Source organism: Chionomys nivalis, chromosome 1, assembly GCF_950005125.1.
Source record: "Chionomys nivalis chromosome 1, mChiNiv1.1, whole genome shotgun sequence".
In the NCBI taxonomy this organism is placed as follows: domain Eukaryota; kingdom Metazoa; phylum Chordata; class Mammalia; order Rodentia; family Cricetidae; genus Chionomys; species Chionomys nivalis.
The window spans coordinates 155,064,651-155,090,177 of record NC_080086.1 but is presented as its reverse complement, the minus strand read 5'-3'; the positions used below and the strand labels follow the sequence as shown (position 1 = coordinate 155,090,177).

Here is a 25,527-nt window from a genome sequence, read left to right as displayed (position 1 = left end):
AAGTAAACAGACAAAAATCCTGTCATTTTCTTTTGTGTGACTTTGGACTACATAAGCTGTTACCCCTGATACCCGTGTGCACTCCCGATACCTGTGTGCACTCCCGATACCTTTGTGCACTCCTGATACCTCCCCGATACCTGTGTGCACTCCCGATACCTGTGTGCACTCCTGATACCTCTGTGCACTCCTGATGATACCTCTGTGCACTTGATACCTCTGTGCACTCATGCATGTGCACACACAAGTCCTACCCCCACATAATTAAAAACAACGCCCCGAATGGTAGTTGTTACTGCTCACCTTCCTCAGTCTTCGGGCCTTCAAGTTGGTCAGCATTGTCCCTCCTCTTGACTTTATATTCAGTCAGTGGCACCTGCTTCTCCTTACCCCCCCACCCCCATGGACAATGAGACAACCATTGTGTTAGGTGATACTAGGTATACAGCCCTCGGGCCACTCCAGCCCCTCCCCTTACAAACCAAACAAGAACAGCAAACAGGAAACGCTCATCTTTTAAAAATTACTCTATTATTATCAAATAGAACCACAGTATCCAAAAGGTAATTAGAAAGTTCTATCCCCGACTAAATGGCCCTGCATCGCCGCCTGTGAGTGGCTGGCAGCCAAATCACTGCCCCCGTGCAGATTGTTTTCATCCATTTTATTGTCAAGGAAATTAACAGCCTGAAGGGGTTCCCCAGGCCCAAGAGCTCCCCCCCTGGGACCCTGGGGGAAGCAGGCAACAAGCGACCTGGTTTCACTACCCGTCCTGGGGAGAAGGGACAGGAGGGGAGGAAGGTTCACAGCAGAAGGGCTTGGGGCGCCCCGCTCCCGCCCACTGGGCTCAGCCTGGGGGCAACTGAGGCACCGGTCCCAGGGGCCTTAGACCCTTGCACCTAGCTGCTCATCTGGCCGGGGCAGGGGCGGGGCGCATGCTCACTCGCCCGTGTGGGTCCGCAGGTGGTACTTGAGCGACTGTTTGTAGCGGAAGCACTTGGCGCAGTGCGTGCAGGGGTAGGGCCGCTCGCCAGTGTGTGCTCGCTGGTGCTCCAGCAGGTGGTGTTTCTGCGTGAAGCGCTTGCCACACTCGGCGCAGTGGTAGGGCCGCTCACCAGTGTGGATGCGCCGGTGTTCCAGCAGGTGGTGCTTGCGGATGAAGCTCTTGCCGCATTCGGGGCATGCATGCGGCCGTTCGCGCGAGTGCACGCGGCAGTGGTTGGTGAGCTTAGATTTTTCGCTGAAGCTCTTCTCGCACTCCGGGCACTTGAAGGGCCTTTCGCCGGTGTGAGTCCGCTGGTGGCGCAGCAGGTGCGATGGGCGGCTGAAGCTCTTGCCGCACAGGCTGCAAATGAAGGAGACCTCGTGCTTGCCAGCATGCACACGCTGGTGGATCACCAGGCTGATGTGCAAGCGGAAGCTCTTCTTGCATTCCGGGCACGTGTAGGGCCTCTCTCCCGTATGTGTGATCTGGTGCTTGGTCAGACTTGACTTGTGGCTGAAGCTGCTGTCACACTCGGGACACTTGTAGGGCTTGGGGCCACCACCACTGCCTGAGCTGGGCGACTTGGGGCGCGGCTTGAGCGAGTGCTTGGGATTGAAGGCTGACCCGCGCTCCGGGGAGACGTAGCCGCTGCGCACCCTGTGGATGCGCTGATGAAGTGTGAGTTGCTGCTTGTGGCGGAAGCTTATCTCACACTCGGCACACTCATACGGCCCCTCCTTGATGTGGTTGCGCTGGTGGATGATAAGGTTAATCTTCAGCCGAAAGCTCTTGCCGCACTCCATGCAAGTGAAGGGCCGCTCGCCTCGTCGATTCCTCTGCTGCTGGCTGGAGGACCCACGGTTCTCACCCAGGTGCCGCTCACCATGCCCATGTGAATGCCCATGAAGGCTGGGCGCCAGCCTCTTCACTGCTGGGTTGCCCAACTGCAAGGGTGGGGGGCTCTCCTCGCCCTCGGGGGACATCTCCCCAGGAAGGGGGGTCTGGTACATACTGGCCTCGTACCTCCCGGATAGCTGCCCAAGGGATTGCAAGTGCTGTGGCAGCTCGTCCTCCTCTTCTTCTTCCTCATCCTCCTCCTGCTCCTCAGTCTTTATCACGATCCCCTCTGCTCCGAGGTTAGAAAAAAAGAGTTTAGCCATTATCTAGAACCCCGATCCTGGATAAGCACAAGGCTTAATCCTCATCCACACCAACAAACATTGTGCTACACACAGACACACACACCTTGATACATATATTTATCCAAATTCCTCCTTTTGGGAAAATCTAGTCCCATGATTCCTACCCTTTGGATGACCAGTTGTGAAACTCAGTACTAAACAGGGCTCTTGGGGAGGTAGTAGGGGAGCTGGCTAGTTGGTGCCCTGGTACTCCTAATATGAAGTAGCTGGAGGATCACGCCCCAGTGGGAAAGAAACCAGCCCTGAGAACCATCACACCGTGCCTGAGCTTGTGCACATGGACTCCAGGCTGTGGGACAGCAAAGTTCCACTTCTCCTTTCGGTGCACCTGGGGCCTAGCGACGGCTGTGGTCTCAAAGGGCACTGCAGAATCAACATCCTTCTTCAAACAGTTCTTCCCCGAGCCCACCTGTTGCTCTCCTTGTCATGCCTTCATTCACCCACCTCCATTAACTCCTCCCTCCTCAGTCTCTGCCTTGCTGTGTGATCCTGACCGGCGAGTGACATTCGACACAGCTGAGCTCTTCCCCACTGGACTCGGGCTCTGGTTTTCTGGCAACCCAGGAACTACAGATGCAGGTCTCACAGATCCAGAGTGCAACGCCCTGCAGTGCCCAGCCGGGATTCCCTGTACCTCCAAGTCTGGCTTGTCCCCATAGGACCTGAATAAAGCCAAGTTCTACAGGGGTCCCTGAGAATCTACGCAACATCTGACTCATTCAAATTTCTCCAGGTGTTTTATAGTCAGTTGTTTGGCATTTCCTAACCAGTGTTAATTGTTTTGCTTTTGAGACAGGGTCTCTCTATGTAGCCCTGACTGACGAACTCGAGTGCACCCCATCTCTGCCTCTTAAGGATTAAAGGTGCGTGCTACCTTGCTCAGATTTCTTTTGTGAAAATAACATTTCTTCCCTTCCTTTCCTTCCTCCAAACCCTCCCATTTACTCCTCCTTTCTCTTTTCAAATTCATGGCCTCCTTTTTAGCTGTTATTACACACCACACACACACACACACACACACAATTTCCTAACTATAGCCCACTCAGTCTGTATGACATCACTCAGCTGTTTCATCATCTTTCAATTGTGTACCTGTGTATGGGTAAGGGATCCCACTGGAGCTGGAGTTGCAGGCAATTTTGAGCTGCCAACAGGAGTGCTGGGAACTGTCTGTCCTCTTAACCACTGACCTATGTCTCCAGTACAGTTTTTAAATTCTAACAAAATTTTACACCTGTCCTTTGTACCTGAGCACTGCATGACCCTTTGGGGGTCAAAAGACCCTTTTACAGAGACCGTCTAAGATCACTGGAAGACACAAATATAGATTATTCATAACTAGCAAAATTACAGTTATGAAGTAGGGCCAAAAATAATTTTATGGTTGGGGCCACCACAACGTGAGGGACTGTGTTAAGGGTCACAGCGTTAGGAAGAGCGAGAACCACCACCCTAAAGCTTGTCAACTGCAGTGTTGGACAGGCAGCACAGGTGTGCTGAGTGAGCCTCCAGACCTGGCCTTGGGGCGCTTAGTTAAGTCTAATAAATTAGATGCTGATCACTTGACCAAGCTTACTGTGAGATTTTTATTAATTGAAAAGATGCAGATTATAGGCAGGTGAGGTGGTACATGCTTGCACTCTCAGCATTGGGAAGGCTGAGGCAGGAGGGATCAAGAATAAGGCCAATCTAAGCTACAACTGGAAGCCCCCAATCTCAAAAACAAACAAACAAAACACAAAAAGCCAACCAGTGAAAACTGGAGCACCAAAAAAAGCTGTCGTGAAGGATATTCAGGATCAGCACTGAATGCCCACTGGTACAATACTATACTCCTGGGGAGCAGAATGAGGACACTGGGATTATGTAGTTACAAGCACTGTGGCCAGAGCCCAGCAGAGAAGGACAGGAATCTCTCTCTTTTTAAGAGTTTAAAAGGAAAACCCCAGGGCAGGCAAGCTATAAATCTCAGTAGCTGTTCAGAGGAGGAGAATGGAGAAATGAAGGGAAAAGCTATGTTGTCTGAGTTAGGCTGGCATGGAGGTCAGAGAGGCACTCCAGAGAAAGACTAAAGAGAAAGCACACTCAGACTCTGGTCAGCATTGGGGAGCTGTGATGGGGGAGGATGGGCGGGGAAAGAAAAGAGGAAAGTTAACCCTTTCTAGGTTAGGACTCAGAATGGTAGGCAGAGTCAGCAGACCCTTGTATAGGCTCACAAGGACTGCCCGTGTTGTTTTTAAAACATGCTTTTCTTGCAGGGTGTGTTGGCACAAACTTTCATTCCCAGCACTAGAAGGCTAGCCTAGGCTACTTAGTGAGACTTTGTCTCAAAAACAGACACCACTATGCAAATAAAACAAAGCAAAACAAAACTACCAAAGTCACAACAGCATGAGATAAATATCAATGAGAAGGAAGTTCGAGCTCTGCCACTGCCTGTGTGACCTTGGATGTGCTCTGACCTCATCTGTCTCTGAGTTCTTGTTTGTGCCAATCTTGGGCAGACCAACTTCTTTCCTAGGCTGGGAGATTCTAACAAATCCCATTTCACAGGAGACAGGCCCTCTGCAGCCCCACAGGCAGAACTCACCCGTGCAGTTTCTCTGCTGCACCAGCATCTGTTTGAGCTCGCTGAACTCGCTGGAGCCCTCGGTGGACTCCTCCAGCGTGTTTTCTTGTTCTTGCATGTCCAGGTCTGGCTGCTCTCCACAGGGGTCACCCAGTTCTGAGTCCTGAAAGCCGTGTTCCTCCACTTGTCCCATCAGCGGCTCTGGAGTCTCCAGTTCTTCTGAGCCCTCATCGTTGGTCTGCACCTCGATCTTAATCACGATGCCATCGTGTGCTGAGGGAAGGTGAGGACACACAGAGCAGTCATGCCACCTCCCCAGGTTTCTACAGTCCTAGCATTACATTCCAACAGGTCTTTTTAATAGAGACCCTAAAAAATACAATAGAGTTCATGGTGAGCAGAAAGAATTTTCTGGACACTTTGTAGTCTAGAATACTATTACAAATTGGAGTCGAGTTATAATAATAAAAACGTTATTCCCTATAAATCCTAAGTTGTTTAAAAAATTGTTTCACTTTTCAAGTCAGGCAACCAAAACCCAGTTTAGTTTCTCTCTTGCTGGTCCATCTATGCACCAAAGACCATAAAAAGGTGGGCTGTCTCCTCACTTCTCAATCTGACTGGGTTCTGGCAGACAGACTCCCAGGTCCTCCTCTTGGCCCACATCATTTACCAGCACAGGTATGACTGCGGGTGGGGTGTCCTGGGTTCCGTCTGTTTTTAACCAGACAGAACACCACAGATACATGGCTGTAATATTTGCGCTTTCTTGCACAGATCTATATTAATTTCAGATGGGCTTTATAGATACAGCATTACTCTACACAAATGGGAGCACAATACACATTTTTGCTTTTCGGTGCAGTCTTTTTTTCTCCTATTAATTTGCTTTCTCCTTTCAATGCACCATTAGGACCATGTAGATGATGCCTGTTACTAGCTACGATTGACTCTATGCTTATATAGTTACATTCATATCAGCATATATACCTTAATTTTATTTTTTGGGTCACTGTTAAGAGCTCAAATAAAACAGCCTCTTCCTCTCCTCTGTGACCAACTATCTTGTAGACATCCCTTCAAGCCCATTTTCACGTGCTAACCAGTCTTTTAAATGATCCATATATCCCATCCTGTGGCTCATAGATAATTTAGCAAGTTATTCCCTAATGGAAAAATACTTTGTCCTCGTCTTTTGCTACAGTAAACAATACTACAACAAACATGCTTATATTCCCAATTACAAAACAGTGGTTTCATTTCTATGATACCGAAGACTGCAAGGGCAGCTCACCTTTCCACTACATCCCTGACAGCAACATTTGCATATGATCCTTTTCTTCAACAAATGCAAAACGTGGCAACTTTGATTCTTTTTTTGTTGTTGTTTTTGGTTTTTGAAACAAGGTCTCACCATGTAGCCCTGGCTGGCCTGGAAATCACTGTGTAGACCAGGCTGTCCTGGAACTCAGAGATCTGCCTGCCTCTGCCTCCTGAGTGCTATGATTACAGGCACTAACACTGGAGTGCACCAACACGCTGGGCTGATTACATTTCTTGACTAGGGAGGTTTATATATGATTTCCTTTACCTATTGGTCCTTCAGAATGACTGTGTAGTAAGTACTACCTATTTTTAATTTTTTAAAGAGATAAGTTTATCTCCACCTCTTAGAGGTGGAGGCAGGAGGATCAAGAATTTGGGTCATCCTTGGCTGCATGTACTCTCAAGTGCTGAGCTGTCTCTCTAGCTTCTCTTTTTCACTTTTTAGAGAGGCTCATGCTAAATTCTCCACACAGTCTTGAACTTACTCCAGTCCTTTCAGGTCTCAAATTTGTGGTTTTCCTGCCCCAGCCTCCCAAACTTCCAGTGCTGGTGCTCTGGGTATCTTAAGTATCTACTAAAGGAGTGGGTCCCACCTTCCCAATGCTGTGACTTTCTAACAGTTCCTCATGTTATGATGACCCCAACCATAAAATTATTTTTGTTGCTACTTCATAACTAATTTTCTGCTGTTATGAAGTATATATATTTGTAGAGGTTTGCCCTTGAGAACCACTGTTCTGTGGGCTCACATGCAATCCTAAGTACTAGTAGTGGAGGTGGTAAAAAGATGGGTAGACTGGGGGCACTGCTGTGGTGAAGGCGGCGACGCTGGCTACGAAAGAGACACGGTTTCTCTCATCTACAGGATGCCATCTGCTGTGCTAGGATGGAGCCAGGACAAGAGGTGCTGGCGACAAGCGCTCGGCAGTCAAAACTGTAAGCTAAACACACGTGCTTTCTTTTCCAGCGTCAGAGTCTCACTTTTCAACTCAGGCTTGTCTGGAGCCCAGGAGGATCTGGAATTAGCTTGCAGCCAAGGATGACCTGAGCTCTTTTCCCAACCTCTACCTCCCGGGTACTGACCCTACAGTGACACAGTGTCTACAACAGAACTGTTTTCTGTATAAATTTACTTACTACTCCCTAAAAAAAAATTTCAAAACAGTCTCTTTGCACCTTTTTGAATAAATATATATGTAAGCTGGGTCATCACCTTAATCTTATCACTTGGGGCGCTGAGGCAGGATTGTTACAAGCTTGGGATGCACTGAGATTGTCTTAAAAAAAAAAACAACTTACAACAAAAATATAATTTCTAGAGTGAACACTGAGACAGAAATGAGTTTTTTCCCATTCCTTAAGGTCACCAATGGAATCTAAAAACTCCAGCAGGTTTTTTTTTTGTTTGTTTGTTTGTTTGTTTTTCGAGACAGGGTTTCTCTGTAGCTTTGGTGCCTGTCCCAGAACTAGCTCTTGTAGACCAGGCTGGCCTCGAACTTCCAGAGATCCGCCTGCCTCTGCCTCCCGAGTGCTGGGATTAAAGGCAATCCATTATTTGCTTAAAAAGCACACAGACAAGCTCTTTTTTGACAGCTGGGATCTTTTTTTATAATTATACATATAATTTATCACACACATACACAGTGCTGTCTGCATGTTTGCCTGCAGGCCAGAAGAGGGAACCAGATCTCATGATAGATGGCTATGAGTCACCATGTGGTTGCTGGGAATTGAACTCATGACCTTTGGAAGAACAGCCAATGATCTTAACCTCTGAGCCATCTCTCCAGCTGACAGCTGGGATCTTCACTCCTCTCTACCTTGAGCCTGTTTCCAATCCCACTTGGCTCCACAAATGCTATCCTAATCAAATGCTCTTCCATGCTCAGGAGCCTTTTGCTGATCACCTCATAGGCCACAAAAATGTTCCTGGAAATGGAAATATAATCTTGTTTTCACTGCTAATAGTCACAAGGCTGTACATGTTCATTTCTTCCTGGTTGAAGTTATCCTTAGCGTCAATTATGCAGAACGATAAACAATTATCTAATATGGAAAATAAAAAAGTTTGGAAACAAATCTAAAGATAAGGAGAAATTTTTCTCAATTAGTTCAATTACAAGAGAATAAACATATATTCTTACTGTATAATTAGACAGATTAGAATCAGGTCTACTCTGTTTCCCATTTTTTTACAGACACAGGTACTGTGGAGGGTGCTCAGTTGGGAAATGTCATTTGATTCTTTGAACTTATTACAAAAACCATTGGGTTGAGGCATCATTAAAAATTGTTCTTTATGGCGAATGGCCAACAATTATGTTCTTTTGGTTTTTTGGTAAAGCAAAATATTGCAAAAAACCCAACTTACAAAAGGCCTGCCACACAGGTCCAAGAGCCCCTCTGCACATATCTTCCACCAGCTTGGATGGTGGTGACGCAGAGAGCTCACCTCAGAGAAGCCCCAGTAAGATTGGGATGGGCACCTTAGAGATACTCCATGTAAGATTGGGATGCGCACCTCAGAGATACTCCATGTAAGACTGGGATGGGCACCTCGGAGATGCTCCATGTAAGACAGGCAGGGGTGCCCTCGTATTTCTTGTGGTCCATGGGATGGAACCTGGGATCTAATGCAAGCCAGACATGTCTACCACTGAGCTGTGCTCCCAGCCCCCATTTTACTTTTTGTTGTTGTTTTTGAGGGGGGTACAGGATTTCTCTGTGAAGCCCGGGATGTCCTGGAACTCACTGTGTAGACCAGGCTGGTCTCAAACTCACAGGGATCTGCCTCCCAAGTGCTAGGATTAAAGGTATGCACCACCACTGCCTGGCATTTTACTTTTCAAATTTGAGATACACACCTTAAATGTGAATAATGAAATCATATTAGTTCTGTATTAGAAGAAAGTCTGGGTGTATACACTTCCTAATTGGTTGTTCACACAAACATTAAATACTCCACATCCACATCAACTAAAGCTTCTGCTGTTAAATCTTTTGCTATGTAGCCCAGGCTGGCCAACTAGAGCTTGGGGTTCTTTTGCCACTGTATCATGACGCTGGGATTACAGGTCTGTGCTGCCATGACGAGTTATTTTATGACAGTTATGTGTATATGCTGTTGAGGTGGCACATGTACCACACTTGCACAGGAGGTCAGAGGACAGCTTTTAGGCCTGGGTTCTTGCTGTGGAATAATCCTTTTATACACTGTGAACATGTATTGCTATTATTAGTAGTAAAGAGCTGACAAGCCAACAGCTAAGCAAGAAGAGGTCAAGAAATTTATTTAATCTGTGATGCTATGTCCGGGCTAGCCTCACTACTGTGGGGACCCTCCTGCCTCTGTATCCCAACTGTTGGGAGGACAAACATGAATCATTGCACCTGGCTGGACTGATTTTTAATCTCTGTAATTGTTTTTCATAAAGACTGTTAAGAAACAAAAAAACTAGCCTACAAACTGATTTTGAATATATTAAGGGATACCTGTTAATGGAAACTATGCAATGTTATATTTGGAGAAACTTAAACAATTGGTTATGTTTCACATTTCCTTTGTTTTGTTTTGTTCTCTAGTTTTATAGATTGTTCAAATACCTTCAGGGTTAGCCCCAGCCCTCTCCTGCCTCTGCCTTCCAGGTGCTGGGATTCCAGACATGCACTACCACACCCTGCTTCTCTTTTTACTTCTGACAGCCACTCACTAAGCTGCCCAGCCGGGCCATGAACTATGGATCCAACTCTCTCATCTTGCTGTTCTACAGACAGGGTCTCAGGTAGCTCAGGCTGGCCTCAAACACACTTGGTAGCCAGGGATTCCAAGGATCCATGCTTTTTACCCCCTGGCTCCTAAAAACACACCTGAACGGACAGTTCTTGAGCCTGTTGGACAGGACTGTCCCCTCCAACCCCTCACTAGCTACCAGATTTCTCATGGTTTCAGTAAGCCTGATGTGGAGTCAGCCAGCGTCGATTGTATCTGCAGCTGGCTTTTCCCCTACAGGTGATCATCTTTTCTTTTGCTTTGCTCACTGTTAATGGTCACACACTCAGTTCCAAATTCTCCTCAATCCCCTCAGCTATGTAACTCCACGCTCAAAGCATTCACACATATATAGCATTTATTTAGTTTCCTTTACTTGTAAAAATTCTAGAAACTTCTGGTGTGACCAGGATCTTTCACAGAGTCCCACTTTGTCTTAATTTTCTTTCCCGTTCCTCCCCCCCCCCCCCTTTATTTGTTGAAGGTAGAGGGAGTGGCAGGAGAATCTCTGTGAGTTTGAGGATAGCCTGGTATACACAGAGAGCACCAAAACAGCCAAGACTACACAGAGAGACCATGTTTCAAACAAAACAAACAACAACAACATGGGTTCAATTCCAAGTCATGGTGGCTCAAACTGTCAATAACTCCAGTTTCAGAGGACCCAATGCCCTTTTCTGTCCTCCACGGGCACCAGACATGCATGTGGTATACACAGATTTACATTCGAGTAAAATACTCATACACATAAAATAAATAGGAAATACCCTAGGGAGATGGCTCAGTGGTTAAAGTGTTTGTTACATAAGTAACCACTTTGGATCAGCAGAAACTATGCAAAGGCTGGTTGGGCATAGTGGCCCCCTGTAACCCCAGCATAAGGAAGGCAGAGACAAGGATACAGGAACTAGCCATGTCAGTGAGCTCTGGGTTCAATAAGAGACTCTGCCTCACTACATAAGGTGAGGAGCAATTGAAGAAGGCTCTTGACATCATACACAGACATGGGAACCTACACACATACATATATGTATGCACACTGCACATACAAACACAGAAAAATTAAGATAACACAAGACCTGGGGACTGGGCACGCCTTTAATCCCAGCATCCAGGAGGCAGAGGCAGGTGGAACTCTGTGAGTTAAAGGCCAGCCTGGTCTACAGAGTGAGTTCCAGGACAGCCAAAAGCTACACAAAAAAAACCCTGTCTTGAAAACTTAAAAAAGAAAACAAAAAAACCCTCCAAAAAACCAAGACCTGAGTTCCTTCTGATCAACAGATTCCTGATGCCCAAACCTGCCAAGAGTCAGGGTTCTGTACTTTACAGACCAATCTAACCCTGTTCATACCATCAACACCTAATGTCCAAATGTCCAGTGTCCAAAACCAACTGTCTCTAGTTCAGACCTCTGCTTCTCCCTGGGGTCTCCCTGGGGTGTCCCCCACATGTTCAAAAGTGAATTTTTGTTGTTTCTCTTCACCCAAGCCTCATGTCTCTCATCTTCCCCATAAGCTGGGTCAGGGGCTAGAAACCACCCTCTGCATCCGCCATTCCCCTTGCTCACATCCACCAGTCACTAAGCTTCTCTTGGCCAACAGTCAATACAAATCTTATAAACAGCCACTGCTCCCCCGGGCTGTGCCAAGGCCTCTACGCACTGCCGTCTCCCAGCTTCCGTGTCTTCCCTTCAATCAGTTCTCCTAGGAGCAAGGAACCTAGCTGTTATTAGGTCTCTACTAAAATTTCCTTGTTCCAAGATTTGTTTTCTTAATTGAATGCTTTCACTATATTTGTGTGCTACGTGCGCATTCATGAGTGCAAGCATCATGCATGTGAAGGCCAGAGGACTTGCTGGTTCTCTCCTTTTATCATGGGCATCCTGGGGTTTGAACTCAGATGCGCAGGCTTGGCAGCAAACACTTTTACCCGCTGAGTCATCTTGCCAGTCTCTATGATGCCTTTCTGACCCCCCAAGCTCAGCAAAACCTTCTGTGTTTTGTCTTGCAATCTGGCTGCTTCTTGTCACAGCTGCATTACAGGAAGTGATTGTGGTTTTTCTCTTTTAAAGACTTACTTTACTTAAGTGTGTACATCTGTGTGCACCAAGGTCATGTGCACACACTGTGTTCATAAGCATGCTTGAGGATGGTAGTGAATCCCCTAGAGCTGGAATGGTAGGCAGCTGTGCACCATCTAATGTGGGTGCTGGGAACTGAACGTGGGTTCTCTCCAAGAGCTGTCCATGCTAATGGCCGAGCCATCTTTCCAGTGCGGTGACTATTTACATATAGCGTAGAAGTGGTTGCTAGAACTGGTCCTCCCTACTGGGGTATATAAGCCTAAGTGAGGGCAAGGACCTCTTGGGTACCCAGCTATGGACAAAGTACCTGATATAAAAAACAAATCTGATGAACTAAATAATAAACAAACAAATGAATCTTATGGTATAAAAATTCTTCATGTGATGTCAGAGGTGACAGAAAGCATATGATACACATAGTATTTTTTTTAAAGATCAAATCTAGGGACTTGTACATACTAAACAGGCATTCTTTTTTTAATTATTTATTTTATGTGAATTGGTGTTTTGCCTGCATGTATGTCTGTGTGAGGATATCAAATTTTGGAGTTATAGACAGTTGTGAGCTTCCATGTGGGTGCTGGGAATTGAACTTAGGTCCTCTGCAAGAGCAGTCAGTGCTCTTAACCACTGAGCCATCCGTCCAGCCCTATACATAGTATTTTTAAACTGTATTTTAGATTCTGTTCAATGTTACAGACTCTCTCAAAGGACATTATTAGGTCAAATGTATTAATGTTTTAAAAATGTTTAAAATTATGAGAATACTTATTTCTGCCGTGCCTTCTGGCTTGTTTTGCTCTTGCAGGGCTGTGAGATATTTCTAAGTGCAAAAATCTGAATTTTCTTTGGATCTCTTAGGGGCCAAAAGCACTGAATGAATATACTGAAGCGGCTCATAAAACTGTCAGTCTTGACATGTGGAACTAAGAAAATTCTGTTTCTAGATGCCCGTTTGGTAGCATAGGAACCAGAACCTTTGGACCTGGTTCAGGGTTGCCTCTGCCGCCTCTTGCTAGTGAGGAGTCACTGGACAGATTATCCCAGATGTGTATAAGGCACCTACAGTTTCTCAGGCTGCAACTGTCTGTAGCTAAGTACGTGGCGCAATGGTCCTGTGTCACCTGCTCCTACTGATGTCAGCTCCAAGGGCTGGGAAGGAGAAGAGCAACAAGTAACACTGCCTCTGCGGAAGCTCGGGCCTGGACAAGTGTGCCAGACTGAACCCAGCTCAGGGCAAGTGGGCCTGGTCATTTGCTATTCACGTCGGACCCTACTCAATGGGAGGTCCGTCTGTGATACAGATGACAAAAGTAGACAGACGAAGAGTTGGATGCTACCAGTGCAGCCCTGGACCTCAAAACCAGTGGGACCAACAGTCCTATTTTCAGGGTTTTGGCCACAATAAGCCTCCCTGCCTCTGGGTTCTTCCACACAGAATCTCTCTATTCCACCCAATTCTTATTTTCAGATGTGGGCACTCAAACCTTTAAAGTACAGATTTTCCTCCAACCAACATGTAGCCCTAGACGAACCCCCGACTTTCAAATTCATCTATTTTTATCTGTGGTATTGAGTTGCATGGGCCAGGCATCCATGGCCTGACCCCTCTGAGGCTGGGAGCCCAAACAAACCTTTTCTGCCTTGGGTTGTTTCTTGTAGTCTTCAAATCAATGACATTCACTCATAACAGAGTCTGTCTGCTGGTCACTGAGTTCCCCAGCAGGATAATCTCCTGACTTCCTTTTTTTTTTCCCCGAGACAGGGTCTCTCTGTAGCTTTGGAGCCTGTCCTGGAACTAGCTCTTGTAGACCAGGCTGGTCTTGAACTCACAGAGATCCGCCTGCCTCTGCCTCTCTGCCTCCCGAGTGCTGGGATTAAAGGCATGCGCCACCACCGCCCGGCTCCTTTTCTGTTTTTTTTTTTTTTTTTTTTGGAGACAGGGTTTTCCCGTATTGTAACTCACTCTGCACACCAGGCTGGCCTTGAACTCATAGATCCACCTGCCTCTGCCTCCTTAGTGCAGGAATTAGAGGTGTGGCTGATGGTCTATTATTTTTCATGGTTACATTCCCCCCTGAAGGGAAAAGGGATGTTTCTACTCAAAATCTCTGGGGCAAGTGATACAAGTCCAAAGGAAAGTTCCCAGGCAGAGCCTACAAAACTGATGTACCAAGATATCACTCACAGTGAGTGTGTGCAGGCAACTACCAGTAAAGTCCAATCCTGCCCTATACTCTGAAGGCATAGCCTTCTATGGGAAATCTAGAAGGAACAAGCCTAATACAGGAATGCCTTCTCTGTGATTCTTCCCGCAAAAAGGAATGGGTCATGTCAAAAAAAAAAAAAAAAACAAAAAAGAAAAAAGAAAAAACCAAATAACCAAACAACAAAAACTCCAAGACAATGAACTCTAAGCACTCCTACTTATCAGCTACCTGGGCTCCTGGTGGTCATGGGAGACCCAGGAAGACCATCTATCTGCAGGCCTCCTTTCTGAACAGCTTGCTATCATATCATGCTTTTCAGATCCTCCCTTACTGTGGCACCCCCAAACTGTAGCCACCTAACTACTGGAAGGCCCAGGATGTAGGCCTGGGACATCCATTCACTTGCCACTCACCAGCACTGGGGTCTGTGGGTGTCTCACCCTCCTCAGAGTCCTCTTGCTCCTGCATGGCTGGCCTTTCTCCACGCTCCATCTGTGACATGAGGTCTGGTTTGGATATTGCATAGTCTGGAAAGAAAATATTCCATGGTAAGAGGTGGCACTGTATTCTGTAAAGGGGCTCTGTATTCTGTATTCATTCGAGGGGATGTGACCTAGAAGAGCCCTTCTTCCAGGGACTAGCAATGCTGGAAAATAAATGGGCAAGTATTCAGCCTCTTGCTCCAGGCCCATTGTGCACGTGTGTTTCATGATGTTCACAGGTACTGAAGCTTGCTCAAGAGCTTCATGACAAAATTCAGATTGTATGAAGAACTAATCCTGATAAAGTATAAAATTCATAAAACAAAATACTGATAGAGTTCCTTATATAAAAAAGGGCTGTCAATCATGATGGCTCACGTCTGTAATGCCAGCACTTGGGAGGCGGAGACAGAACTGCTGTGAGTCCAATGCTGGCTTGGGCCATAGAGGGAGAGCCTGTACCCAAGAAAAAAAATTAAAAAAAAAAAAAATAATAAGAGGCCAGATGTGTGGCATGCACACTTAATCTCAGCACTGGGAGACAGAGGTAAGCAGATCTCTGTGAATTCAAGGTGAGCCTGGCCTATACTGTGAGTTTCAGGTTGGCCAAGGCTACACAGTGAAACCCTGTCTCCAAAAGAAAAAGAAAAAGTTAGGGCAGGCATGTAGCTCAGTGGTAAAACATGTGCTTTACATATATGAGACCCTAGGTTCAATTCTCAATACTCCTCAAAAAGTTTAAGATTATTTTAAAATAAAAAGATGAAGAAATGTGGCAGAAATATTAGAAACATACACACTCATCACATATAGCAAATGGTTAATTCATAATTATTCAAAAGCAACCTTTATAATCAGTGAAAAAGGAGCAAAAGTATAAATAAGTAATTCACAGGCTACAAATGACTTGCAATCACATAGAAAAAAATGCACAACTTCACTAACCACCAAATAAATACACTCGAATAAAAATAGTATCAGTTTTTCATTATCGAAAGGACAAATATTTGCCTATGTTAAGTACTTGGAACGGAGAGGAATCAGGAGTTCAAGGTCAGCACATCTGAGGCCAGTCTGGGTTACAAAATCTTGTCTCACAAAACAAAACAAAACACGACAGAGATTTAAAACAACAGAATAAACAAGGGTGTGAAGAAATCCATTCTCATGTGCCGCTGTAGACAAGACACCATTCAGCCATCTAGGAGGCACCACGGTGGTACATCCCTCACCCCAAGCCCACTCCACATCTGTACTGTCGATCACTGGGTCGATGATGCACAGATTTACAGGGCTGTTTATCACAACAGCAGCGAGACACAGAAGCAGCACGACTCAGCAGCCGTACAGTCAAAAGCCAGAGTTCAGAGGGCTAGAGAAAAGCTCAGGGGTTAAGAACACTTGTTGCTCTTGCAGACAATCTGGTTAGGTTTCTAGAACCCACGTGGTGGCTCACAATCACCTTTAACTCGAGTTCTAGGAGAGTTCAATGCCTTCTTCTGATCTCCATGGGCACCAGGCATGCATGTGGTACACATGCTAACATGAAGGCAAAACAATCAAAACATATTTTTTTTAAAAAGGCCACAGTTCACCTGGATACTGTACCTTCTTTCCAAGGGTTGTGGCCTACAGGTGCTGATAAAGAAAGCTGTCCCCTGGTCTAATGTAAGGTACTGTAAGTGAATGGTTGCCTTCGTGCAAACTCCACACTACATGTGTAAGATGAGAAAGGACACAATCTAAAGAGGACACTTCCTCTGTGGGGTGGTGATAGCGAGCGCATAGTGGTTGTTCTTTGTTACTGCAAATTGGTAACTTTTCATAATTATGCTGGTATTTAAAAAAAACATAAATTTTTAAGAAGAGTAATGTTAGCCTATGGAAAAATATGTCTAAAATTACCTTTTCTAGCATAAATCAGTTTGCTTAAATCTACAGGCATTTTTGCCTACACGTCTGTCTGTCCACCATGTACACAGTGCTGTAGAGGCAAGAGGGCATTGGATCCTTTGGAACTGAAGTTACATATGGTTGTGAACTACCATGTGGGTGCTGAGAATCAAATCCAGGTCTTCGGGAAGAGCAGCAGATGTTTGTAATATAAGCTCTCTCTCCAGCCCCGTATTTATTTAGTTTTATTTTAGTGTAAGTGTTTGCCTACATGTCTGTATGTGTACCATGTGTGCCTCATACCCACAGAGGCCACAGATAGTTGCCATGTGGGCGCTGGGAACCAAACTGAAGTCCTCTGCAAGAGCAGCAAGTGTTCAACTGCTGAGACACCTTAGCACCTGAATCAAAGTCTTTGTCCAACAGCGTACTCAGCATGCAAACATTTCTCTCTTGTGTTTGTGTTTTTAATGAAAACAAGAACCAACAGACATTGGTATAGACAGACTTCTATGAGACTTCCTAATGCAGATCAGGACCCTGGGGCCATATGGCCTCAGTAAGTGACAGTGTTCAGTTGTATGAGTAAGAAAACTAGGTCTCGATCTTGTCCTCAGTCCCTCACTACATGTTATTCTTGGGAAGCATTTCACACCCTGATGACACACAGTAGGCCCTCAGCACATGTGTTCTCTTCTAGTGACTTTCCTTTTAATAATAATTTCCTAGATAAATGAATTTTGTGAGCAGGATACAGAGGAAATGTTCTGATGGAGAAGCCCACCACCGTCTAGCCAGCTTTTCCCCTGCTGCCCCAAGTGCTTCTCCAGAGTGTGGTGTCTCTATGTATAGATTGTTCCAGCTGTGCCATACTGATATACAAGAGTATGTGAGAGGCTTGGTTTTGTTGTTCTTGTTGTTTTATTAATGTTACTCCTTTTAAAAAATATTTATTTATTATGTATACAATATTCATTCTGTGTATATGCCTGCAGGCCAGAAGAGGGTACCAGACCCCATTACAGATGGTTGTGAGCCACCATGTGGTTGCTGGGAATTGAACTCAGGACTTTTGGATGAATAGGCAATGCTCTTAACCTCTGAGCCATCTCTCCAGTCCCCTAATGTTACTCTTGTTAAAAGAAGAAATTATCTTATTTTTAATTACATGTACGTGTATGTTTGTGTACATGTGATTCCAGATGCCTACAAAGTTCAGAAGAGAGTGTCAGACGTTTGGAGCTGGCCTTATGTGGCTACCTGATGTGTGTGCTGGGAACTTTTAACCACTGAGCAACTCTAACCCATCTGTGGCACTCTTTAAAATTCTGTTTGCAGGCGGGGAGATGGTTCAGGTGGTAAAGTGCCTGCTCAGTATGAATGAGAACAAGTCTCGATTCCCAGCACCCATGTAAAAGCCAGGTGTGGTGGTGATCATCTGTAACCCTAGTGCTGGTGGGGTCGGGGGTTGGGGGAAACAGAGAGGTCCCAGAAGCACACTGGCCAGCCAGCCTAGTCAGGTGAACTAGTTCAGTGACAGGCCTCATCTTAAAAAACTAAGAACAACATTTGACATTGACCTCTGGCCTCCACGTGCAGACATGCACACAACATAATATACACATACACACAAAACAAGTAAAATTCTCTCTGAAGCAAGGTGTGGTAGTGCATGTCTATAATCTCAACATTCAGAAAGTTGAGGCAGCAGGATTGTAAATTCAAGGGCAGCCTGGGATAAATGGTTGTTTCAGGCTAGCCTCTCTCAACAGAAAGATCCTATTTCCTATTAAACTTATCATATGCATGGCAGTGCATTCCTATAATCCTGGTTCTAGGGAGGCAGAAGCTGGAGGATCTCAGTGAGTTTGAGGCTAGCCTGGTCTACACAGCAAGTTCTAGGTCATCCAGGGCAACTCTATAACAAAACAAAACAACTCATACATACAAACCTAAACCCAAACATGCACCCCCACCAATGAACCAAATAAAACCAAAACCAAGGCCGGGCGGTGGTGGCACAAGCCTTTAATCCCAGCACTTGGGAGGCAGAGGCAGGCGGATCTCTGTGAGTTCGAGACCAGCCTGGTCTACAAGAGCTAGTTCCAGGACAGGCTCCAAAACCACAGAGAAACCCTGTCTCGAAAAAACCAAAAAAAAAAAAAAAAAAAAAGTAAAACCAAAACCAAACCAAATGTTTGCCTTCTTACCCATAGAGACCAGAGACTCATAGTTGCCCCTCATTACATTCTTGTAGAGCTCCTTCTGCCACTCAGAGAGGTTTCCCCATTCCTGCTCTGAGAAATGGACGGCGACATCATCAAATGTGACAGGGACCTGAAACCAAACAACTGGGTCAGAAAAGACCAAAGTGATGTAATACCACAGACTGTTAAACCCCAGCTCTTCTTACATTTCCTTTTTTTATTTATTATGTATACAATGTTCTGTCTGTGTATGCCTGCAGGCCAGAAGAGGGCACCAGACCTCATTACAGATGGTTGTGAGCCACCATGTGGTTGCTGGGAATTGAACTCAGGACCTTTGGAAGAGCAGGCAATGCTCTTAACCGCTGAGCCATCTCTGCAGCCCAGGATTAACATTTTTTTTATATTTATTTATTATGTATACAATATTCTTTCTGTGTGTATGCTTGAAGGCCAGAAGAGGGCATCAGACCTCATTATAGATGGTTGTGAGCCACCATGTGGTTGCTGGGAATTGAACTCAAGACCTTTGGAAGAGCAGGGAACGCTCTTAACCCGCTGAGCCATCTCTCCAGCCCCCAGCTCTCCTTCTTAAGGAGGGAGAGGAAAGCCTTCCTCCCCTGCCCTTGCTTAGGGGTTTTATGGACTGGAGGACTCATCTTGCCCGGGGCCTTTCCCCGACTTTAAAACACGTGGCACCAGTAGCAACAGGGAACCTGCAGGAAATGCAGACTCTTAGGCCTTGCCGTGGACCTTCAGGGACCAGTGTGCCTTTAGTGAGGCCCTAGAGTTCTAATGCACACCAGCCCTCAGGAGGTACTGGCTTACAGTCTGTTTGAAACAAAAAGAAAACTGGTCTACACTCATGTTCCTTTAGAGCCATCTGGAAAATAAGATGAAAGCCTGGTTCTTAGCTCCTCAAGGATACTTCCTAAATGAGCTTTATTGGTATTAAAGATTTAGAAGTAAACTGACAAAAAACTATGTCAGAGAGCAGAAAACCTCTAGCAGTGAACTACATTCTTCTGCCGTGCCGTCTGAGGGGAAGCATTAAGCATTGCTCATTGGTACTATTGTCCCTCGGTACCTGCAAGGGATTGGCTCCAGAACCTCAGGATACCAAAGTCTGCAGATGCTGAAGCCCTTATATATAATGGCACAGTAATTTCATAAAACCTATAAAAAGCTCCAGCACTTTAAATCATCCCTGGATGGCATGCAATGCTGCCCCAGTGTGAATGCTGGGTACAGTTGCTACAATTTATCACTCAGGGACAGCTAGAGGAACTTGTTCATGTTCAGTGCAGACATATTAACCTGGAGTCAGCGCGCAGAACCAGAGTGTGTGGAGGGCGGACTGAAAGGGCAGGCTTTACACACTCTTCCAAGCCTTCCTTCTGCATCCTATCTCAGGCTCTGGGAAGGGCTTCGCTCACTGCTTTGTAAGTGAACTTTCACACCACTCTGAGCTTTTAACAACAGCTGAGGCAATACCGGACAGCAGGGAGCCTTACTTCTTAATTTTCCTTTCCCAACCATCACCTTTCCTTTCTTTCAACTGAACTAAACCCCTAAGCCAGGTTCCCCCGGGTGTACCTTGGGAACTTCTCCATTGCTGCCTGGGGGTAGCCGCAGGATCCAGAAATTTCTGTTTTTCAGCAGATTCTCCATGTTCTCCAGGCGCCGCTGCAGCAGCCCGTACTCCTGCAGTAAAGTCCCCAGTACGACCCACTTGCTCTCCAGATGGTTTGCAAACTCCACAGCCGTTCTCTCACAGTCTGCTATCTTCTTCTCGTTGGTCCCTGTCCTGCCCTCCAGGGTCAGCAGCCGCATGGCCTGGGCCTCCAGTTTCCTCTCCACCGCTTGGACAGCAGCCCACACAGCTAGGCGAGTGATCTCTGCAGTGGGCAGCGGCTGCTCCTTCTGGGCTGCAGAGGAGGTAGGAAAAGGAGTGTCCTTTTGCGAAGTGGGACTCTGGAGCAGGGCATCCATGTCAGTTTCCGGAACCGTGGGCGACAGAGTTAGCGAGTCTTTCTCGGGAACCTCAGGAGAGTGGGGTGGAGCTTCCTGATGTTGGATGGAGTGGGAAAGGAGAGGGGTCCCCTGACCAGCAGCCGAAGGAGGATACTGAGTTTCTTCTTGGGAAGCCAGGGATACCTGGTGGTGTGTGTCTTGCTCCGAGGTGGCAGGATACAGGAGTGAAGGTCCCTTCTGGAGAACGGGTGACATCTGGCCAGAAGTCTCTTGCTTAGGAGTACTGTCAGTCTGGGGCAGGGCACCTTGCCGGGGGGCGGGGGGAGACAAGGAAGGAATTTCTTTCGGGGGAAGAATGCAAGAAGGGAACACAGTTTCTCTGGGGAGTCCAGCAGAGGCCTGATGCACAGACTCTTCGTGTGGAACGCCGGAGAATGACAGAGGTGATGAGTGTTCGTCCTCCATGTCCAGCTGCTGGACCTGTGTTCAAGGAGAGAAGGACAGACAGCATTAAAGGTCACAGTCTCCAGCTGGCAAAACAAATCCAAGAAACAGGCATTCATGCTAAAATGCCCCCAGTTTCTGCAACAATAAGACATTCCAAGGAGGAAAATGTCTTCCGACAGTGGGACTGATGTAGACGTCGATGGTAAAGCTATTAGGGACACCACATAAAGGACGGCCATGCCACCTTCCGTTTCCTACAGATATGATGAACGGTGTGCAGGCGGGAAGGGGACCAGGGAGAAATCAGAGCACTCGGCTGCTGGTCCCATCAATACCTATCACTGCCCTTTCCACTATGGCCTGCTTGTTTGTCTGCAGAGGCTGGGGCTTGGGGCATGGCGACTGGCTTCTGCTCCAAGTAAAGGACACTGGGATATGGTGGCGGGTAACACAGGCAATGCAGCCTCCTCAGGAGTCCAGGTTTCCTAGGTAGATGGCCCACTGGGACAGGTGTACATTGCTGGGCTTGGCTCCCTCACTGCGGCTCTTGAGGTAGGGAATGAGGGAGAAGGCAGGCCTGCCATGACGGAAGCCGTGCAGATACTACACTAGTTTTGAGTGTGACAAAGGTGTTAGGGACCAGAGGCAGAATAAAGATGTGGTTCCTTGTGGCACTCCGATCCCCATCTTGCCACATCCACATTAAAATCTTGAACCACGAGGGAGCTGGAGCCATGCTCTTCTGTGAGTGCTCAGTCCAGTTATCTAGTCACTCAATACCTTTACCGGATCTACACGTAGCTTTTCTGTAACCATTTTTGTTCTTTTCTTCATACTATTCCTTCAAGGACTCCCTGTTCAGCCTCTGTGTTCTCTATAAGAGCGCTCTGTAAGGAAATTAACTCGTGCTCAATAAATGGCTGTGGAGTGAGTCAACTGTACACTGATAAACTGAAAAGACTATCTAGGTAAGTAACGAGGCTCCTTTTGCCATCTATGGACGACTCGTCTAAACGCACGCTATGCCTCCCGCAGCTGTCTTTCTTACGTCTCCTCATTGATTCGCACGATTTCACCACAGTAGCAATATACTTTTAAGCCAAGGACTGAAGATTTTGAGACCTTGTCCAGCATAGATCTTTGAGAAAGTACGACCCATAGCTGTTATATGGGAGCTTATTAGCAGGGTAAATATTTCGGATTTATTATGTGCCATAAACTGTGTAAGCGTTTCAAAGGATTACCTCACCTGAGCCCCACAAAAGTTGATGAACTAGACGCTACTGGAGTTATCCACCTTTAGCCGACGAAAACACAGAAAATAGGAGAGGTCACATGTGCCTTGCCTCAGGTCACACGGACTCTAGGCCTCAATTATAGACAGGCAGCTGATAGGTGTGAGCCAAGTCAGAGGCTTGGTGATTTAATACTTATGGGAGGCTTACCACAGGCACATGGGGATGGAAGGCCCTATCCCTTAAAGACATTGCTGATTATGGTGGTGTCGAGATCCCCTAGGAAACCTAATGCAAGCGATGAGTTCTCAACATACCCACAGATGCATACTTCTGCAAACACTGAAAGTGGTCAAGGACGCCTTAACTCTCAGCCCTTCATTGTTGAGTTGGTAGCAAGACTAGACAGATCCCTTAGATGGAAGCCTCACTAACACAGGTAAAGAAACCAACAGAGCCAACACAAGAGGTACATTAAGACTGTCTACCTGAGGGCTATTTGCCTACAATTAGTAGGAAGAAGGAAAAAAAATACCTGGAGGGCAGGTTAAGTGTCTGCCTAACACAAGGTTTTAACTCAAACAAGAAAAAAGGCTCACTATAGTAAATAAAGCCAACAGGGCAAGACATCTTTTTAGCCAGTTGAATCTGAGCTCAAAGGAAAATAGTATATTTGTTTCCTCTATTTAGGGACCTGGAGTACGGGAAAGAGGTGAAGAATCACAAGGCCCTTCCCTTTCCCCTTCTGCTACTTAAGTCCTGATACAATGTCATCAGTTCCAGTAAACCTGTGGCTTGATCTTACCCTTAAATAAAGATACCTAAAAGGAAAAAGCTCAAATCCTCAAACTCCTAGAAGAGAGAGGAAGGTTAGAACTCCTCTGTGCCACAGTTCATAGATTCTACCTGTCTCTCTTTCTCCCTCCTTGTATGGTTAAGAGAATGGGGGCTCCAGGATCCATGCCAACATACTAGAAAAGCGCATAACGAAACACATTCAGACTTCTTACAAAAGATGTGGCATTTTCTTACATGACCCAGGATGGTTCCACCAGAATTACATGCCATGAAAGGGTTCTGGAGACCTAAGCCCAGAGGTAGGCAGGTTTAAAAAAAAAAATCTTCGTTTTATTTCCCATGAGTTTTGTTATTGTTATTTTAAGAACTGAAAGGCTTTTAGAAAGCCATCTATCCCAGCTCTTCCTGAACACATAGGAAACAGGCTCAAAGGCACGGACCCCCTGCAGCAAACCTGCCTAGCAGAGATAGGGTGCCTCAGAGAGCACGTTGGGTGGGAGGGCGATTAATTATTGAATGACCCTCTGAAGTGGTACGTCAACCTCTTAGGTGCTCACTCGCCAGACCCCATCCATCCATACCCCAAGTTTGACTCGGGGCCCTCCTGATGCAGACGCTGTGGGTCACAGGGCCCCCCACATCAGAGACGCTGGGCTGGGCGCTGCCCGGCCTTCCCCTCCTCCCCCGACGGGCCGCAGCCAGTGCTCAGCCAGCCCAGGCCGCCCACCCCGGTGAAGCCGCCGCCAGCGCCGCCCCCTCCCCGTCCAGGCCCGCAGCACGCAGGGCAGGCCTCAACGGGGCTGCGGGCACCCAGCCCGGGCCGACTCGCTACGTGACCTTGGGGCAGGCAGGGCAGGTCGCCGCCGGGTGTCCGTGCCTCAGTGTCTCCGCTCTGCGAAATGGGAGAGCCGCGTCAGCGCCGCGCCCAGGCCGGGAGCCGCTCCGCGGGGCCGAGCTCTGCGGAAAACGTGCCGCCGGCCACCCCGACGGACGCAGCGCCGGCTCCGCAGCCAGGGAGCGAGCGCGCCGCCCGCGCCCCACCTCGGGCCGCGTGTCCGGGCGCCGTGCGGCCGCGCAGCCTCGCACGGACGGCCGCCGCTCCCGCCCGCCCCGGCCGGCCTCCCCCCCAGGGGGCGCGCGAGCCCGCCAGGGCGCCCCCTCCCCGCTAACGTCGCCGCGCCCGGCCCTTACCGAGACCCCAGGCCGGGCCGCCGAGCCCGGAGCACGCAGGCAGTCCCCCGGGCCCCGAGGCCGCGCGTCCGTGTGCGCGCGAGCTGCCCTCCCCGGAGCCGGGGCCGCCTCGGCCATGGCCCTGCGCCGCCCGGCCCGCGCCGCGCAGTCCCCGCCGCCGCCGCCGCGCGCAGTCCCACGCAGGCCCGGAGTCGTGGGCGGGCTGGCAGCACGGCGCGGCCTGGCCTCGCCCGCCGGGGCTGCGCGGCCGTCGGGCCCCGGCCTGCTCGGGGCTGCGCGCGGCGGGCGGGCGCGGGCGGCGGCGGCGGCGTCGGAGCGCGGCTGTGCGGGCTGTTCTCCGGCGGCAAGCTGGGCCCCGGCGCTCCGCGGCCGCCCCCGGCGCGCTCGCCCGCCCCGAGCGGCCGACGCTGCGACCCCGGCTGCGGCCCGGGCCCCGGCTGCGAGCTGCGCGGCCGTCCCGGCGCCTCTTCAGCAGGGGAGCTGCACCGCAGCTGCCATGTTGCTACAAACTGCATCCTGGGAGGCATGTCCCTCTCAGGCGTTTCAAGAGGAGCGCTTGGAGGCTCGTCGGAGGCGGCCGGAACCCAGACAGCTCCATCTACAGCCGGTAGGAGCGAACAGTGAGGCGCGGGCCGCCGCGGCGCCGGACACGCCCTGAGCCCGTCGCGGCTCCCGGGCCCTCGCGGCTCACCTGGCGTCCTGGCGGCCCGGCGCCCTCGGGCCTGGCCGCGGCGGGCGGCGGCGGCGGCGGAGCGGAATCCGGGGCGCGCGGCCCGCGCGGCGCGTTGGCTCTGGAGGCGGGCCGATGGGCTCCGACAGCCTTCCGCCGGCGGCCGCCTGCGCGTCTCAAACCCAGAACCCGGTCGTTGGCTTTCAAAACCTGCGCTCACAAAGGGATCGGAGAGAGCCGTCACACCAGAGAAAGCCGGAGTTCATGTGACCAGCGCGGTGCAGCCCGGGTTCCAGGGACGCGGGCTGTGGATCTAAGGGGAGCGAGGGGTGGGGGTGGGAGTGCTTTGTGAAAAGCCTCAGTGTTGTTTTCGGCCAGAAAGGACAGAATTCCTGGAATCCTTGAGGGCACCGGCTGGAAGGGGCTAGACGGGCTGCTTGGGAGGAAACTGAGGCCGAGCGGGGAGCGGCTTGCTGACCCCAAGTT

General features: G+C 48.4%; 1 protein-coding gene across 3 annotated transcripts; it reads right to left on the bottom strand.

The window, feature by feature from the left end:
• Nucleotides 1–556: 556 nt before the first annotated feature.
• On the bottom strand, nucleotides 557–25,150 carry Znf777 (zinc finger protein 777). 3 transcript variants are annotated; one of them, XM_057777478.1, is made up of 7 exons: nucleotides 24,372–24,987; nucleotides 24,018–24,072; nucleotides 20,323–21,180; nucleotides 18,730–18,856; nucleotides 14,558–14,671; nucleotides 4,778–5,029; nucleotides 557–2,111 (listed from the first exon to the last, which is right to left on the bottom strand). In XM_057777478.1, exons 1-7 carry the CDS (start codon nucleotides 24,896–24,898, stop codon nucleotides 940–942), a joined length of 3,105 nt encoding a protein of 1,034 aa, XP_057633461.1. In that variant the 5' UTR covers nucleotides 24,899–24,987; the 3' UTR covers nucleotides 557–939. The 3 variants fall into 3 exon arrangements, with proteins under 3 accessions (XP_057633461.1, XP_057633479.1, XP_057633469.1); XM_057777496.1 differs by lacking the exons at nucleotides 24,018–24,072; nucleotides 24,372–24,987 and adding an exon at nucleotides 25,063–25,150; XM_057777486.1 differs by lacking the exon at nucleotides 24,018–24,072 and having other exon boundaries at nucleotides 24,372–24,552.
• Nucleotides 25,151–25,527: the final 377 nt, after the last annotated feature.

Excerpts from the sequence above, each read along its gene's own strand:
- Znf777 (XM_057777478.1), bottom strand. The coding sequence starts at position 24,898 with ATGCCTCCCAGGATGCAGTTTGTAGCAACATGGCAGCTGCGGTGCAGC. Across the intron at positions 21,181-24,017 it reads CCTGCCCTGCCTGCCCCAAG|GTCCAGCAGCTGGACATGGA; the intron begins GTCACGTAGCGA and ends CCTTGAACACAG. Across the intron at positions 14,672-18,729 it reads TGAGTCTCTGGTCTCTATGG|ACTATGCAATATCCAAACCA; the intron begins GTAAGAAGGCAA and ends TTTTCTTTCCAG.